Source organism: Pogonomyrmex barbatus, unplaced genomic scaffold (genome assembly GCF_055798465.1).
Source record: "Pogonomyrmex barbatus isolate J1 unplaced genomic scaffold, ASM5579846v1 scaffold5, whole genome shotgun sequence".
NCBI lineage: Eukaryota > Metazoa > Arthropoda > Insecta > Hymenoptera > Formicidae > Pogonomyrmex > Pogonomyrmex barbatus.
In genome coordinates, this window is record NW_028297149.1 from 4,429,074 (window position 1) to 4,444,883 (window position 15,810).

At 32.2% G+C, this 15,810-nt stretch overlaps 3 protein-coding genes across 5 annotated transcripts; 1 reads left to right on the plus strand and 2 right to left on the minus strand.

The window, feature by feature from the left end:
• Window positions 1–426: 426 nt before the first annotated feature.
• Window positions 427–1,807, minus strand: LOC105423694 (actin-5, muscle-specific). Its single transcript, XM_011633550.2, has one exon. The coding sequence runs from the start codon at window positions 1,797–1,799 to the stop codon at window positions 669–671; it is 1,131 nt and encodes a 376-aa protein (XP_011631852.1). The 5' UTR covers window positions 1,800–1,807; the 3' UTR covers window positions 427–668.
• A 12-nt stretch (window positions 1,808–1,819) lies between these two features.
• On the plus strand, window positions 1,820–12,208 carry LOC105423693 (uncharacterized). 2 transcript variants are annotated; one of them, XR_016140510.1, is made up of 4 exons: window positions 1,820–3,237; window positions 3,927–4,103; window positions 6,615–6,778; window positions 9,418–12,208. XR_016140510.1 is itself a non-coding variant. In XM_089082151.1 (3 exons), exons 1-3 carry the CDS (start codon window positions 3,143–3,145, stop codon window positions 6,649–6,651), a joined length of 309 nt encoding a protein of 102 aa, XP_088938277.1. In that variant the 5' UTR covers window positions 1,820–3,142; the 3' UTR covers window positions 6,652–7,290. The 2 variants fall into 2 exon arrangements, 1 of the variants encoding a protein (XP_088938277.1); XM_089082151.1 differs by lacking the exon at window positions 9,418–12,208 and having other exon boundaries at window positions 6,615–7,290.
• Window positions 6,806–9,652, minus strand: LOC105423692 (actin-5, muscle-specific). 2 transcript variants are annotated; one of them, XM_011633549.3, is made up of 2 exons: window positions 9,514–9,652; window positions 6,806–8,704 (listed from the first exon to the last, which is right to left on the minus strand). In XM_011633549.3, exon 2 carries the CDS (start codon window positions 8,681–8,683, stop codon window positions 7,553–7,555), a length of 1,131 nt encoding a protein of 376 aa, XP_011631851.1. In that variant the 5' UTR covers window positions 8,684–8,704; window positions 9,514–9,652; the 3' UTR covers window positions 6,806–7,552. The 2 variants fall into 2 exon arrangements, with proteins under 2 accessions (XP_011631851.1, XP_088938275.1); XM_089082149.1 differs by lacking the exon at window positions 9,514–9,652 and adding an exon at window positions 9,395–9,490.
• Window positions 12,209–15,810: the final 3,602 nt, after the last annotated feature.

A 15,810-nucleotide genomic window follows, 5' to 3' on the forward strand; every position in this document is an offset into this window, starting at 1 on the left:
TTTATCTCATTTAAAACATTACTAAGTAGATTAAAGAAAGTTTGATAAAATCCTACATATAAATTCTAACTTTACGATTTAGAAAATATGTGTATGAAAATAAGTGTGTGCATATATTTCAGTTATATACTTTCAATTTCTAACGTCTATCATGGAGATTATTCATTTGAATCAGGATATTAAATAAATAAATTTGTTGTTAAGTTAATTAATTTAATTATGAAATAAATTAGAAAAAATATTTTAAGGCAAAACTATTTTAATTAGTAATATATTTAGTAATATATTACCAATTATTTTATTTAGTAATATATTAGTAATATATTTAGCAAAATCAATTAACGTAATTCGATTGATGTAATCCATTAAATATTACTATTAGTATTCGCATAAATATAAGGGTATTGAAGAATGAAAAATTATGAATTGTTGTAAGAGAGAAATATAAGATTGATTTATTCCATAGACGTAAACTTATATACAAAAGATGACGTATATGCTCGTATGATTGTCGGTAAAAGACTCGCCGCCATGGACCAATAGCAATGACAATAGTATTCGACTAACGGAGACCCAACTAGACGAAGCGATGCGGCAGTGAACGGTACATCTTAGGGAAAAGTGTAGCAATAATAACAATAATAGTAAATAGCATCGAGCGTAATTGCTTAGAAGCACTTGCGGTGGACGATGCCAGGGCCAGATTCGTCATATTCCTGCTTGGAGATCCACATCTGCTGGAAGGTGGACAGGGAAGCCAGGATGGAACCACCGATCCATACGGAGTACTTTCTCTCTGGAGGAGCGATAATCTTGATCTTGATGGTCGAGGGTGCGAGAGCGGTGATTTCCTTCTGCATACGGTCGGCAATACCAGGGTACATGGTGGTACCACCGGAGAGGACGTTGTTGGCATAAAGATCCTTACGGATATCAACGTCGCACTTCATGATGGAGTTATAAACGGTCTCGTGGATACCGCAAGATTCCATACCCAGGAAGGAAGGCTGGAAGAGAGCCTCGGGTGTACGGAACCTCTCGTTACCAATGGTGATGACTTGCCCATCGGGCAACTCGTAGCTCTTCTCGAGAGAGGTGCTAGCCGCAGCGGTGGCCATTTCCTGTTCAAAGTCCAGAGCGACATAACAGAGCTTTTCCTTGATATCGCGAACGATTTCTCGCTCAGCCGTGGTGGTGAAGCTATAGCCTCTCTCGGTGAGGATCTTCATGAGATAGTCGGTAAGATCGCGACCAGCCAAATCCAGACGGAGAATAGCATGAGGAAGGGCATAACCTTCATAAATTGGTACGGTGTGAGAGACACCGTCACCGGAGTCCAAGACGATACCGGTGGTACGACCGGAAGCGTACAGGGAAAGGACGGCCTGAATGGCGACGTACATGGCCGGACTGTTGAATGTTTCGAACATGATCTGCGTCATCTTCTCGCGGTTAGCTTTAGGATTCAGGGGCGCCTCGGTAAGAAGAACGGGATGTTCCTCCGGAGCGACACGCAATTCGTTGTAGAAGGTGTGATGCCAGATCTTCTCCATGTCATCCCAATTGGTGATAATACCGTGCTCGATCGGGTATTTCAGAGTCAGGATACCTCTCTTGCTCTGGGCCTCGTCACCCACGTAGCTGTCCTTTTGACCCATACCGACCATCACTCCCTGATGACGAGGTCGACCGACAATCGAGGGAAAGACGGCACGAGGAGCGTCGTCGCCGGCAAAACCGGCCTTGCACATGCCAGAGCCATTGTCTACGACTAGAGCAGCTACTTCGTCGTCACACATTGTGATTTTTCTTCGATTTCAACGCTCTGTAATAAGAATTACGGTATCCGTTAAGCTGATTATTTTCGTGTCAGTTCTATGATAATTGTTTAGAATTGATTATTATTATTCATAATTTTAATATTAATATAGAGTATAGACTATTTTCACTTTTTCTGTAGTCACATCTTATATCATCCATATCATCTTTTTTAATAACTTTTTTTAGTTCTTTAGCAATAGAGAGTTTTATCAATTATAAGAGATATAACAATCAGAGTTTTATTAAGAACAAGTTATAAAATCTGTAATATTATACATGCATCATTATTATGTTATATAATTAACTAATGATTTTATTTTTGTTATATAATTAATCAATGATTTTATGAAGAACGAAATGAAATTAAAAACTAAAAATAATATGCCTAATGTATTTTTCTTTCTTAATATTTTTTATAAATTAAAAAATAAAGTTAATTAAAAAATAAAGTTAATAAATTAAAAAAGAAAGTTAATTACACACGCATAATTAAAATCAATTGTGTCAATTGACTGAATAATTCTGTAAAAATAAAAATGTTTAATTAGAAAAAAGTAGTATTCAAAATTAATATAATAACGTAAGTATTAAAATATATCTAATTGCAGTTTTTTAATTACAGGTTCTTCAAGTTTTTCCCAAAGAAGTTTGCATACTTCTTCAGAAGCGGTAGTCCTTTATTTCAAAGGCGAAATTCAAATAGATAAAGTTATCGAAGTTATTCAAGAAGAAATATTATTTCACACATCCGATGATAGCCGGCAAATTTTGAGGGCTTCCCGATAAAGCTGGTTCCCGGTGAGCGTTGCGCGAAGCCAGAATTGACCTAGTTGCCTATAAAGCGATAGGCAAAGTGCCCCCAGCGTCGCGGCGCTATTTTCGCCCGACGCGTCGCTAACTTTAGACGTATGGTCGTCGGACGCTCCCTAATAAGTTCAAGCGACGATTATGGTGGCCGACGCTGCCACCGCCGTAGCCGACGACGACAACGATGACGCCGACGGATAAAACATAACGCCCCGCCGCGAGACAATGGCGAGCATGCCAAAATTATGCTTGCTCGCAGAGAAGGACCAACACTACTGGCACGGCCGACGACCTCGACTACGCGACTGTGAATACGACTACGAAGAAGCATCCCTTCGCCCCACATTTGAGAGTATATGGCTTTTGGATCGAATGGTATCGGTAATGTTAACGTTACCAATTAATGGTATCGGTAATGTTAACGCGCTGGCTGTAATCCTAAAAAGAGCCCAGCCAAAGAGGCCAATTATGTTTAAAGTTAACCGATGTTGGGGGAAACGGATCCTTTAGAGAAATGAGTAATTTTAGGAATCGAGAAAGCACGAGAGGTACGATCCAGAAGATGAGCCCTTTTATGGTCATCGAGAGATGCGTAAACTTAATATACACGTAACTTAATATATGCGTAAACTTAATATTCTCAATTTTATTGACTTGCTTAATATTCTTTTAACATAAGTAGATAAGAGAGTGTCATAAACATAAGTAAAAGTATTTTAACGTTAGTAAAATGGTTTCTACATTTTTGCAACTTAATTACTTGATACTCTTGATACTCTTTTATAAATTTTATAGCATTTTTGGCTAAATATTTAAAATAATAAAATAATATACTAAAATAATATTTTAAAATAATTTTAAAATAATTTATTGTCAATTGCGCAAAACTAAATCGTAGAGGTCTATAAAATGATTTATTTTTTAATCGTCTCTCATTTGACAAACTTAATTTTGTTTACATTTTTGTACAAATTTTCTATTTTTAAAATCTTAGAAAAATATATTTAGTAAACGTCAATTATACTAATTGCATAGTAATCTCTCTCAAAAAATGTTTTATTAACTTAAATAGCAATTATTCTGTTAGATATTATTTAATATTATTGGAATGGAAATATAAATATTATAATCAAATTAGAGAGAAAGAGAGAGAGAGAGAGAGAGAGAGAGAGAGAGAGGAGAGAGAGAGAGAGAACTCTTAGGTACCTTTAAATTTATTTTTATTATTATATTTTCAAATGTTATATAATAAGCAGATAATGTTAAACAGCTAATTAAGATTAGTTTGTTTGGTATAGAACTCACTTTCTGCCTGTTGTCGAAATGGAAGGCGGATATACAATTGGATGCAACAATTATGCAAGTGGCTTGACAATACGCCAAGAAACAATCTCAATGAATATAGTAATACGCTGCAAACTTGAACTGCTTCCAGAGAATTCCAAAGATTCATCAATAAAGAAAAATTTTTTAAGGCAAGTAATATATTAAATAATCAGACAGGATTTCTGCAATATTTTTGTAACAAATTAAAATTTTTAAATAATACTTGTAAATACTCTTAAAAATTTAATTTAGATTTAATTTAGCGAACAAAATTAAAAGGAAATAATGAAAAATAAAAAAATTAAAGAGATATAATAAAAAATAAAAAATATAAAAATATAAAATATTTAATTCATATAATTTTGATAACAATTTTGAATCTTTAGGTTTAGATAAATATAAATTCAATTTGCTTATTAAAAGCAAAAAGTAAAATTTCTCTCTATTTTAAATACCATTCAATTTAGACAATTTTAATAATAAAATAATTATAAGAGAATGAAATGCCGAAGCATTAAAAGTATATTAAAATATTGTATAAATTATTAAAGTAATGTAGAATATCAAAAAACTCGAAAAACTTTAAATTTTATTTAGTAATTCGATTAAACATCAATTAAAATAGTAATGAAGCTATTACTTCGTTTTGCTGGTTTTCTCGAACAATCCTACTGGTATAGCAGTTTATCACTTTAGTTCGCTAATCACTATACAACACGCGAATGCCTTGATAAGGTAAAATCTGTTTGCGAGAGCAAGCAGAAAGCAATCGTAGTTTTCGAGAGGAGGAGATGTGCACCCGGCGGTGAAGGAAAAATTCGTGATACTGTGTCTACGTACCGTGCACGGGACAGAGGTGGAGCGGCGTCTGTGCCTCAGCGGCGTCGCGACGTCGATTATATGCTCTCGTCTGGACGCCCCCGCATTTTCGTGGGATGGTGCTTGCCCGACAGGGCGAGCACGAAAAAGGCATCGCCTCGCGAGGCGTCGCGACGCTCGCCGAACTAGGCGGCCGCAGCCCCTAAGCGGACCGAGGAATATACTTCACCGCTTTGGAAATACATACCACGCGTTTCCCGCGTTGCACCGCGTGACGCCGTGATCGCTTCAACGTGAATTGACCCGGAGCTGGCTAATTTCCTTCCCTTATCCATGTGCATTACTTTGCAGATATTGACTAAAGTTGATTGAAATTTCGGAATTAATTATTCTTGACTCAAAGATATATTTGAACGTGAAGCTAGTGCTCGAGATCAAAAAGGTATATTTATCACGAGAGCTTAATGAAGATTTTACTTTTAAATCGACATTTCAATATTGATGCTTAAATAATTAAGACTAATTATGACAAGTTATAAATTATGTTATATATTATATTTTATATAATATATAACATAATTTATGACTTATCATAATTAATCTTATAATTTTATATAATTTTACATCAATTTCAGCATTCTGGATAAAAATGTCGTCTATAAAAATATTTTAAGCATTTAAAAAATCTAATCAGAGCACTTTTTTAAAAAAAATTTTGAGGAGTATTTTTTAATAAATTCATACAATATACACACGCAAGCTGATCTTTTTTTATTTTCTTTTTCAAAATACAGCTTTTATAGGTAATGTGACAAGTCCCTTAAATACAGAATTAATATTCAAAATTTATATTTTTGATCTTTTTAATTATTTTTTTATTATATATAATAAATTTATTTTGAAATTGTAGATTTCTAATTCATAGAAGTATCGTTTCGTTTAAATAAACATATCGAACGTACATCAATGGATAGAAAACGGAAGAGATTGAAAGAGATAGAGGCAGGAATCATGTTCCTATAGATGTTATGAGTTAGTAGAAGTATTTTGAGATTACACGATGCGACCAAAATAAACTTCTTCGCGAAAGCTTTTATCGCACAGATTCTCGTTCTTAAATAAAATAAGGTTTTAACCAATCGTTTTTACCAATAAGTCGTTTACCAAAGACATGATAAATAACGAAAAACTGCACGAAATATAAACATGAAATATTAACATGTGACAGTAAATTTATATGCTTCTTTATTTTATCTAAGCAAATAATCTCTAGCGTTGACTAGCGTATTAATTAAAAACGATATACAAAGTTCTTGTGATAAAACATTAGCAAAAAAATTTATAAATAGTTAGTTTAAAAATATATAGATAGTTATATAAAATTCATTAAAAATAGAGTGAGTCTTGTATCAGCCCAAGGTTATTCATCGTGACTACAAACATACCTAACGATAACAGTTATTTTAAAATAATGTGAATCGCTACTTCGCTGCGATCAAAGACAAATTTGGATGCGAGAACGATGCGAAGAAAACTAATATAATGCTATATTCCTTAGCTTCAAATTCATCTATTATAGCGATTGTTAAATAATACTTGAAAGTGTTTGTAAAAATATAAAATTGATTGTAAAGTGCATAAGCAGGCTTCTCGCTTGCCTCAGCGTACAGTCGATTAAGAAAAAAAATAATAATAATGAGGATAAAAAAGCAGAAGAGATTTTATATATTCTCTTGTTTACAAAATTAACCATTATAAAGTTAACCATAGTTTTAATATAAATGTTAGAACTTTCAAAAGCGTTAAAAATTTATTATATTATGTAGTGTCTCATTTTATAGATACAAAGAACAAATAAGTGGAAATATGGAGCTATAAGGAACTGTTTGACGAAGAGAGAGAGAGAGAGAGAGAGAGAGAGAGAGAGAGAGAGAGAGAGAGAGAGAGATACGACAAAACATCGCACTAAGAAGATACTGTAGACATGAACCAAATATGGGGCAAGGTAATGTAAGAGTTAATTTAATAATAATGGTGATATGATATAATGTGTATTTGAATTGACTTTGACATCGTATAACAATATATAACATAGTGTATAATATTTACAAAATAAATTAAAGTATAGAAATACATCGGTAGATGCTTAGTTGCTTTGGTTAGCAGACTAGACATAATCAATATGTAATACGTATTAAGAGAGGATCGATTTCTCAAATAGTGGTGAGAACGCTCGCGCGACAGTGAATAAAACGTAGTCTTCTCGAAGTAGTCTCGAAGCTCGTTGTCAGGCATGATCTGTGCGAGATCTCTGCATGTCCTGCATGTTTGCCCAGAATGTCCCTTTCGTGAATCAAAAGATACATTTGGTTACGTCTATCCATACAAAAATCCTTTCCGACGCTTGATAACGTCCAGGCTACCACGAGAGAGAACCTGTGACGAGAGCCAATCTCGCCGACCGCTACCTCGGCCATGATGATGATGTTAAATAAATAATATCATCGCGCGCAGCTTTATAAAAAGCTGCGGCAATGATAATGATTAGCCAGCCCATCGTTGTTTGCGCAACGACGAGCGAAGCTGCAAATCAACCATCAACAATGATTCGGTGAGATCCGATGAGGATTGAGAGTGATGATAATGCTCTGATGATGTTTTCTCGTAGCAGCTTGATCGCTCGGGCCAGAATTGCGAATAATTCGCGCATTCTTCCCGAGATATAAGGATGTTCTTTTGAAAATTGCTTCGCTGCGTCGATGATCGTATAATGACGCGCTTAGAAGCATTTGCGGTGGACAATGCCGGGACCGGATTCGTCGTATTCCTGCTTGGAGATCCACATCTGCTGGAAGGTGGACAGAGAAGCCAGGATAGAACCACCGATCCATACGGAGTACTTCCTCTCTGGAGGAGCGATGATCTTGATCTTGATGGTCGAGGGTGCGAGAGCGGTGATTTCCTTCTGCATACGATCGGCAATACCAGGGTACATGGTGGTACCACCGGAGAGGACGTTGTTGGCATAAAGATCTTTACGGATATCAACGTCGCACTTCATGATGGAGTTGTAAACGGTCTCGTGGATACCGCAAGATTCCATACCCAGGAAGGAAGGCTGGAAGAGAGCCTCGGGTGTACGGAACCTTTCGTTACCGATGGTGATGACTTGACCATCGGGCAACTCGTAGCTCTTCTCGAGAGAGGTGCTAGCCGCAGCGGTGGCCATTTCCTGTTCAAAGTCCAGAGCGACATAACAGAGCTTTTCCTTGATATCACGGACGATTTCTCGCTCAGCCGTGGTGGTGAAGCTATAACCTCTCTCGGTGAGGATCTTCATGAGATAGTCGGTAAGATCGCGACCGGCCAAATCTAGACGGAGAATAGCATGAGGAAGGGCATAACCTTCATAAATTGGTACGGTGTGGGAGACACCGTCACCGGAGTCCAAGACGATACCGGTGGTACGACCGGAAGCGTACAGGGAAAGGACGGCCTGAATGGCGACGTACATGGCCGGACTGTTGAATGTTTCGAACATGATCTGCGTCATCTTCTCGCGGTTAGCTTTAGGATTCAGGGGCGCCTCGGTAAGAAGAACGGGATGTTCCTCCGGAGCGACACGCAATTCGTTGTAGAAAGTGTGATGCCAGATCTTCTCCATGTCATCCCAATTCGTGATGATACCATGTTCGATCGGATATTTTAGAGTCAGGATACCTCTTTTGCTCTGGGCCTCGTCACCCACATAGCTGTCTTTTTGACCCATACCGACCATCACTCCCTGATGACGAGGTCGACCGACAATCGAGGGAAAGACGGCACGAGGAGCGTCGTCTCCGGCGAAACCGGCCTTGCACATACCGGAGCCATTGTCTACGACGAGGGCTGCTACTTCATCGTCACACATTTTGTTGCTGCTTTAGTTTCTCTGTAAAAAGAATTTGTTTAATTGGAGTAGAATTGAATACGTCACAAAGTAGTTTTTTTCTATAATTCTATTTTAGTTTAATTCACAGTGTCTTCACAGTGTCACATAATCGCATTTACATTTGTTCAAAGACATTCACAGAAATTATAAGCAAACATCTAATTATAATCGACTTCATTTAAAAATAATTTAGCTAAATTTAAATTATGTATGTTTTATTTTTGAAAAAATTTCGCAAAACTTTTTTGAAAAAGAAATAATTCCAGTGGGACGATGATATTATTTATTGAAGTAATAATTAAACAGATAATTGAAATAATAATTAAACATGTCTTAGATTTTATATATTTTTAAAAAGATCTTTAATAGATCTCTTCTCGTTACAAAATAATTAATGCATTGATAAAAACAACGTTATTTTCAAATTTTTTATAATTAAATAATGAAATTCTAATTATTGTGTTAAAAAATAATTTTATTGACTAATGTAATGTAATGTTTGAGTAATTGATCACTGTTTTCTCAATAAAACATAAAAAATATCGCAAAAGTTTTTCTATTTTATCAAATGATAACACAACGTTGTTTTAGCCATTGCTTTAATTCACTTCGGAATCAATCCAATCTCTCTCTCATTGAACTAATGTCGACCGCAGAATTAAAGTCATCCTTCCGAATTTACACACTGACACGTTTTCGTTTTTTCTTTCTAGAATCTCTCGCAGACACTTCTGGTAATCCACGCGCAAACTTTCGAGGGACTGAGCAACAGAGTACAGAGAGAAACGTCTCGCGGACCTATTACTAACCGTGAGGGTAAGTTGTGAATTGACGGGCGGCTGAGGAGCGGCTGAGGCTCGAGGGCGTCGCGACGCCAGATATAACGTCCGCGGTGCGATATGCGACGCTACCGAAGATGGGCACGCGGGACGCCTCGAGGGCTAGCCAGCGACGCTGCCCACGCCTCACGTCTGGGCATGCGAGTGGTGGTACATGGACCAGGAAACCCGGATGATTACAACGTCGTTCGATTCGAGAGACGCCGTTCATGCGCCACGACGTATCGCTCCTCGTTATTGTCGTCATTTTCGTTCTCCTCTCCTTCTCTTCTCTTCCTCTTTCTTCTTTCGTCCTCATCTTTCTCGTGTTCGCACTCTCATAGAAATCCCCGCGGAACGGCCAGTATCTCCTAATCTGGACATTAACGCTGTTGCTATTGTTGTAGTTATCTATTCTTTGTTTATAGCAGTTCGTCAATTTATTGACGCGATTATATTTTGGGAAAGACCTTCCGTTGGATGTAACGCAGATTTACGTAATCGTAAACATTCAATTTTGTCAAAGTGCTTAAAACAACGAATTCTTTTCCAATCACATTCACATTATTGTGCATTGAATTCAATTCTTTTAAATTGTATAGATTGTATGAAGAAGAATGTTGAAAAGAATGCAAAATTAACATTAAAAATTAAACAATCTATGAAAGAAACGTAATGAAAACATAATGTCTAATAAGTATATATTATATCTATTTTTATAATTTTTATATTTACAATAAAAAAATTATGAAAAACTTACAAATATTCTAAATTATATTAAAAATAACACAAAGAGTTTAGAGTTTAAAGAGTTTAGTAGCGGTTTAGAATCAAAAATTATTTATAAATAAATAAGTAGAAATGTGCTTTAATGGAAATGAATATTCAACGTTATTTACATTATTTAAAGCTTCATTGCAATGCAGAGATTAATTGTTCTATAAATAAAAAATTAATTTTGTTTGTACCATCATTTGTTTCGTTTTTATTCTTAATAAAAATTAGATTTTTATAGAAAAATTCTATAAAACAACTAATTTCTGTCGTATGAAACTTTATATAAATCATCTTGAATACCTAAAATGCTTATGTAAAAAAATGAGATTTTTATTATTCTTTCTTAATTACATTTCTATTAAACACTTTATATTTAATATTTATTAAAACATTTTATATTTAAATAATTTTTGTTTCAGGGATTCTGATTTGTTGCAAAATTTTTTTGTATTAAGATATTTTTTTAAATGCAATGCAGACTAATCTATAATTTTTTCATAATTTTTTTATTGTAAATAAAAATAAATAGATGTAATATATCCTTAAATAAGAATTATATTTTAGATAGATTTACAAATCTCAGATTATATTTTTTTCGTGAATCTTTCAATTGTTTTTTTTTTCAGCAATTAAGTTTCCCTTTTAGAAAAAAAATATTAAATCATTAAGAATCATTGTGTATATCTGTAGGCATGATATAATGCCTACAGACATACACAAATTTAATATTTATTCGTTTTCTTCTTTTTCAATTTTCGCTTCGTGTGGTCATTCTCGTTGCCGAGGATGCTTTTGGCATACGTCGGAAATCCCCGACGTTTCGCGGCGCTCCTGAAAATATCCACTCATGGCCAAATCAGGGTATTAACGTGAGACGATGTACTCCTCCGAAGATAAAATATACTTCGATACGCGAAAAATCTATTATGAAGAAAACGAAAGCATTTTTTGCAACTTGTTCAGATTGTAAACCTTCCCTCCCTCCCCCCCTCCTAGATTTTCTCTATTTCTTACTACATTCTTTTTGAACAATCGATAAAACGTTTGAATATCGCAGTCATCTTACCACCTACGTGATGGCACCATGACTGTGCCCTCAGGTATTTGGACAAATTGCCAATTGGCATTTAATTTATTCGCGTAATACGTTGCACGCAATAATTCATTGTTTGGATAAGAAAAAGTAAAATCGAGAGGAGAGAGCGGATGAAACTAAGAATAAATCTCATTGACGATGACTCAGTTAATCATCATCATTCGATTTAATTCTCGATAGAAAAGTTTTTTCCAAACTGTATTTCCAAAAAAAGTCATCATGAAAGTCATCATAAACAGTTTTATATTTCTGATTCTGATAAGAATCATTTATTGATTTTATTTTCTTTCTTACATGAAAATATTGAAAAAATTGTCATTCTTTCTATGTAATTTAATCAAAATAATTTTTGAGTTAATTTTGGATAATCTGAAAACAGATTCTAAATAAATATTCTTTCTAATTCTTATCATAAATAGCTAAGAATTATTTTAGTGCACATATCGAATTATTTAGTTTCGAGGTATCTCGATTTCTCTTTTAATTCTCAACAATTAGACTGTTTGTTTTATCACCTAGTAATGGATCAGTGAACCGTTGTAGAAAATCTCACATTATATATAATGTCTTACAAATATTATATCTTGAACCTTCGTGCAATCTGGTACAGCCTTGTTACTTGTAAAACAAACTTATGCAACTTTAACAAACGAATACAATAGGTTCAATGAAAGAGAAAACAAAAACATCAGGAATTACAGAGAGACATGCATAATCAATCATGCATAATCTTACGGATTTAACAACTAATAGATAAATCGTTTAAATAATTATGTAATTTTTGTAATTCTAATAAAATATATATGTATCTTGGATTTTCTCTCTCTTTTTTAAATTTCACATATCATACACGCACACGTACACACGTATGAGTATATGTAGTTTAAAGAGAGAGAAAAAGAAAAATGACATAAATAAAAATACATGTCAGATATGTAAATTAAAATTAATTCGGTATTTTTTTTTTATCAAATTAAATTTTATGGAATAAATAATATGAGTTTAATTATTAAAACAATCTTTATTATTTTATTATTTATAATTTTTATTCGCTCTTTTTGTTCAATTGTCGGATTTTAAGACAAAAAAAAATGATGATTTTGATGGAAACAGGTAAACGTAAAGACTCCAAATTAATTTCATATCTAATAATTTATACTTTTTTAAATTCAAGAAGTAAGTTATTGCTTATCAATCGCATAAATTTATTTTCCAATATTTCTTCTATATCAGTACAAGTCTTGAGACTATGTATGAGTTTCATTTGCATAAATTATTAGGAAAACGGAAGCTTTCACATAATAAGAGTCCCTTTTGTCAACAATTCTGCTGGCTAGCATTTTAATTAACTAAAACTAACTAGCGAAATATTCTTAGATGGCTTGTTTTTTCAACGTCTCGTATTTTTATAAACGACGAATGAAAATTTTCCATGATCTTATCTGTGCCCTGACGAAGAGAGAATATTTACAACCTGCAACCTGAACAAACATTCAACCTGCAATCTACAGTTAATTTATTTTACGACACTCTTGACATTGGGTGTCTCCGGCGCCACCAACATTGTACAGACGCTCTTCTGCTGTGTTATAGAACCTGATGCTTTAATTAATTTTTTTTTTATTAAGAATGTATCAATGATAATCGACGATGCGAATATAAATTTATCAGATATTTTAAGTTACTACATCAAAAAAATCTCTTACCGTTAACGCAACGCATAAAATAACAGTATTCTTTTATATAAATTTATTTATAAATTTGTTTTTTAGTTTCCTTTTGTATAGTATGTGGTCATATTATTTGTTATTGAAAACATACTGTATTATTTATTATTTTCGTAAATTCGTTTCTTTCGTGCTTCAAATACATTATATTAAAAAATATAAACTTAAATATTCAAATAAATGAAATACCCAAGAATTTCTTTTGGTATAACCAGTTTCTAATAATTTTTGAAAATGATTATATTACTTTTATTAAAAGATTTAAATTATTACAAAATATCACAGACAAAAGGTTTATATTTAATTATGTATTATTATATAAATTATATACAAATTTAAATATAAAAAGAATTAAATAATAAATACATATCAATAACATTTAAACAAAGTTCTTCTTAGATATATTATAAATTTATTTATTATTTATTTATTATTGTATGATATGTATATATTTGCTAATATATTCTTATTTTAAGGGGAGGATTTTCATTTTTTTGGGTCAAAAAAATCGATTTTTTTCACGGAATATTATAGTATGAAATGTTAAAAATATGTATAGCAAATTTCAAATCGAAATTCATAAAAATGGCGAAGTTATAAGCAGTAAATCAACTAGGCGCACAGCTGTATATCTTAGCGCGCGCTTTGATCTCTTGTTCGGCATGAATAGAATTTTTGCTCCAAGAAGACAGAGAACAAAAGGTTGAGAATTTCTTAAGGACCAGTTTTACCTGTAGAAAAAATATTATATGGCCTTGACATAGCTAATTAGCAGAAAAATACTGTAGGTATTTGATATGCCTTTGTAAACTTTAAACTCGTTTTTCTCGAAACAAGCTTTTTCGTAACTGATTGACATGATATCTTGGAGCGCTCATCTTTCGGTTTTAACTATATGTTAAGCAAATCTCTCTTTATCGCTTGATGAAAATGAAAAACAATTTGTTATATATTTTTATTTTTATTGTAAAAAACTTAGTCAATTTTTTAAGCAAAATTGATGATTTTTATTTGACAAGCCGCCGTTTTCTCAATTTTTTTTGCCTGTTCGTCAAACGATAACTACATATATATAAAATCAAACGCTATTAAACTTTTTTATCTTAGATGATCTAGAGGGAAGATTGTCAATCAGTGATGGAGATACTCCGCGCGACATCATATTTGAGAAGAGATTTTACAATTTTAGAAAATTTTAGAAAAATTTATTATCATATACTCAAAAAAAAGAATTTATTTTCATTTAAAGAATATTATTGAAAATTTTATCGAAGAACAGTCAAATTTAATTAATTTGAATATTTGATAAATATTTAATAAATAAATGGATTTTTTAATTTAATTTGATATTTTTTATTTATGTATGCGCTTGTAGGATTCAAAATATAGGCGTCATTTTTTATTAAATTTAATAAAAAAAACTAATTGCATTAAAATATACATTAAAATAGTGAAATGATATTCCACAATTCAAATGTACTGACTTTATAGTTTTATCAAAAAAAAAATTCCCAAAAATCGACTTTTTTCACCTAAAAAATGAAAATTCCCTTTTAATCAAACATATATAAATATTATTTTTATAATATAAAATAGTTATATACACATGACACACACACACACACACACACACACACACACACACACATACACACACACACACACACACACACACACAAAATCTTATGTTTATCATAAGCATCAAATTTATTCAAAACATATTTTGAATCCTACAAGCGTATACATAAATAAAGAATATCAAATTAAACTAAAAAAATCTATTTATTTAATAAATATTTATCAAATATTCAAATTAATTAAATCTGACTATTCTTTGATAAAATTTTCGATAATATTCTTTAGATGAAAATAAATTCTTTTTTTTGAGTATATGATAATAAATTTTTCTAAAATTTTTGATAAATATATTTTAAGGTCATTATCGAGAAAATATTTCTTGTTAAAGATATTGTAAAGAATCATTATTTAAAAAAGAAAAGTAAACTGATCACTTTTTTTAGTATGAAATAGAATGATATTTTTCTGTATATATAAAATATGTATAATTCTATTTAATTACATATGACTAGAAATAATTTTATCTATTTTTATATGAATAAAATTTATATATACAATTACACTAGAAAACAAATAAGAAAATTTTTAAAAAATTGGAATATATATTAAAAATATTTTCAAAACATTTACTGAAAAAAAAGTTTATATCTAATTATATATAATTATATATATATAATTAGTTTATATATAATTATATATAAATTATATAATTATTATGATTATATAATTACTACATATATTATAATTATACATAATTAGATATAAATTTTTTTCCCAGTATTTACTTAAAAACATTTTAAAAACATTTTCAATATATATTCTAATTTTTCTAAAATTTTCTTATTTGTTTTTTAGGTCCGGATCCTATAATGTTTGACATAAAATACTGAATATGATATAATATCTTCGAAATTTCGTATAATAAGCAATTTTTTTATTCCGTGATCGTAACGGAAGCTCTTGGATCGATATCGAGTTCAGGATGTGACCTCGGCCTATAGAAGTACCGTCAGTGAAGCGAAAAGAATCGGAGGACAACGGCGAGGACGCTCGTTCCCACGAATCCAGAATGTGAAATTGATTAGATAAAGATATACACTTTTATATTGG

What these genes read in the sequence shown, in the direction of transcription:
- LOC105423693 (XM_089082151.1), top strand. Translation starts at nt 3,143, where the DNA reads ATGAGTAATTTTAGGAATCGAGAAAGCACGAGAGGTACGATCCAGAAG. An exon ending in TGCGTAAACTTAATATACAC is followed by an intron (nt 3,238 to 3,926) that starts GTAACTTAATAT and finishes TGTTTGGTATAG; the next exon opens with AACTCACTTTCTGCCTGTTG. An exon ending in ATAAAGAAAAATTTTTTAAG is followed by an intron (nt 4,104 to 6,614) that starts GCAAGTAATATA and finishes CTCATTTTATAG; the next exon opens with ATACAAAGAACAAATAAGTG.
- LOC105423692 (XM_011633549.3), bottom strand. Translation starts at nt 8,683, where the DNA reads ATGTGTGACGATGAAGTAGCAGCCCTCGTCGTAGACAATGGCTCCGGT.
- LOC105423694 (XM_011633550.2), bottom strand. Translation starts at nt 1,799, where the DNA reads ATGTGTGACGACGAAGTAGCTGCTCTAGTCGTAGACAATGGCTCTGGC.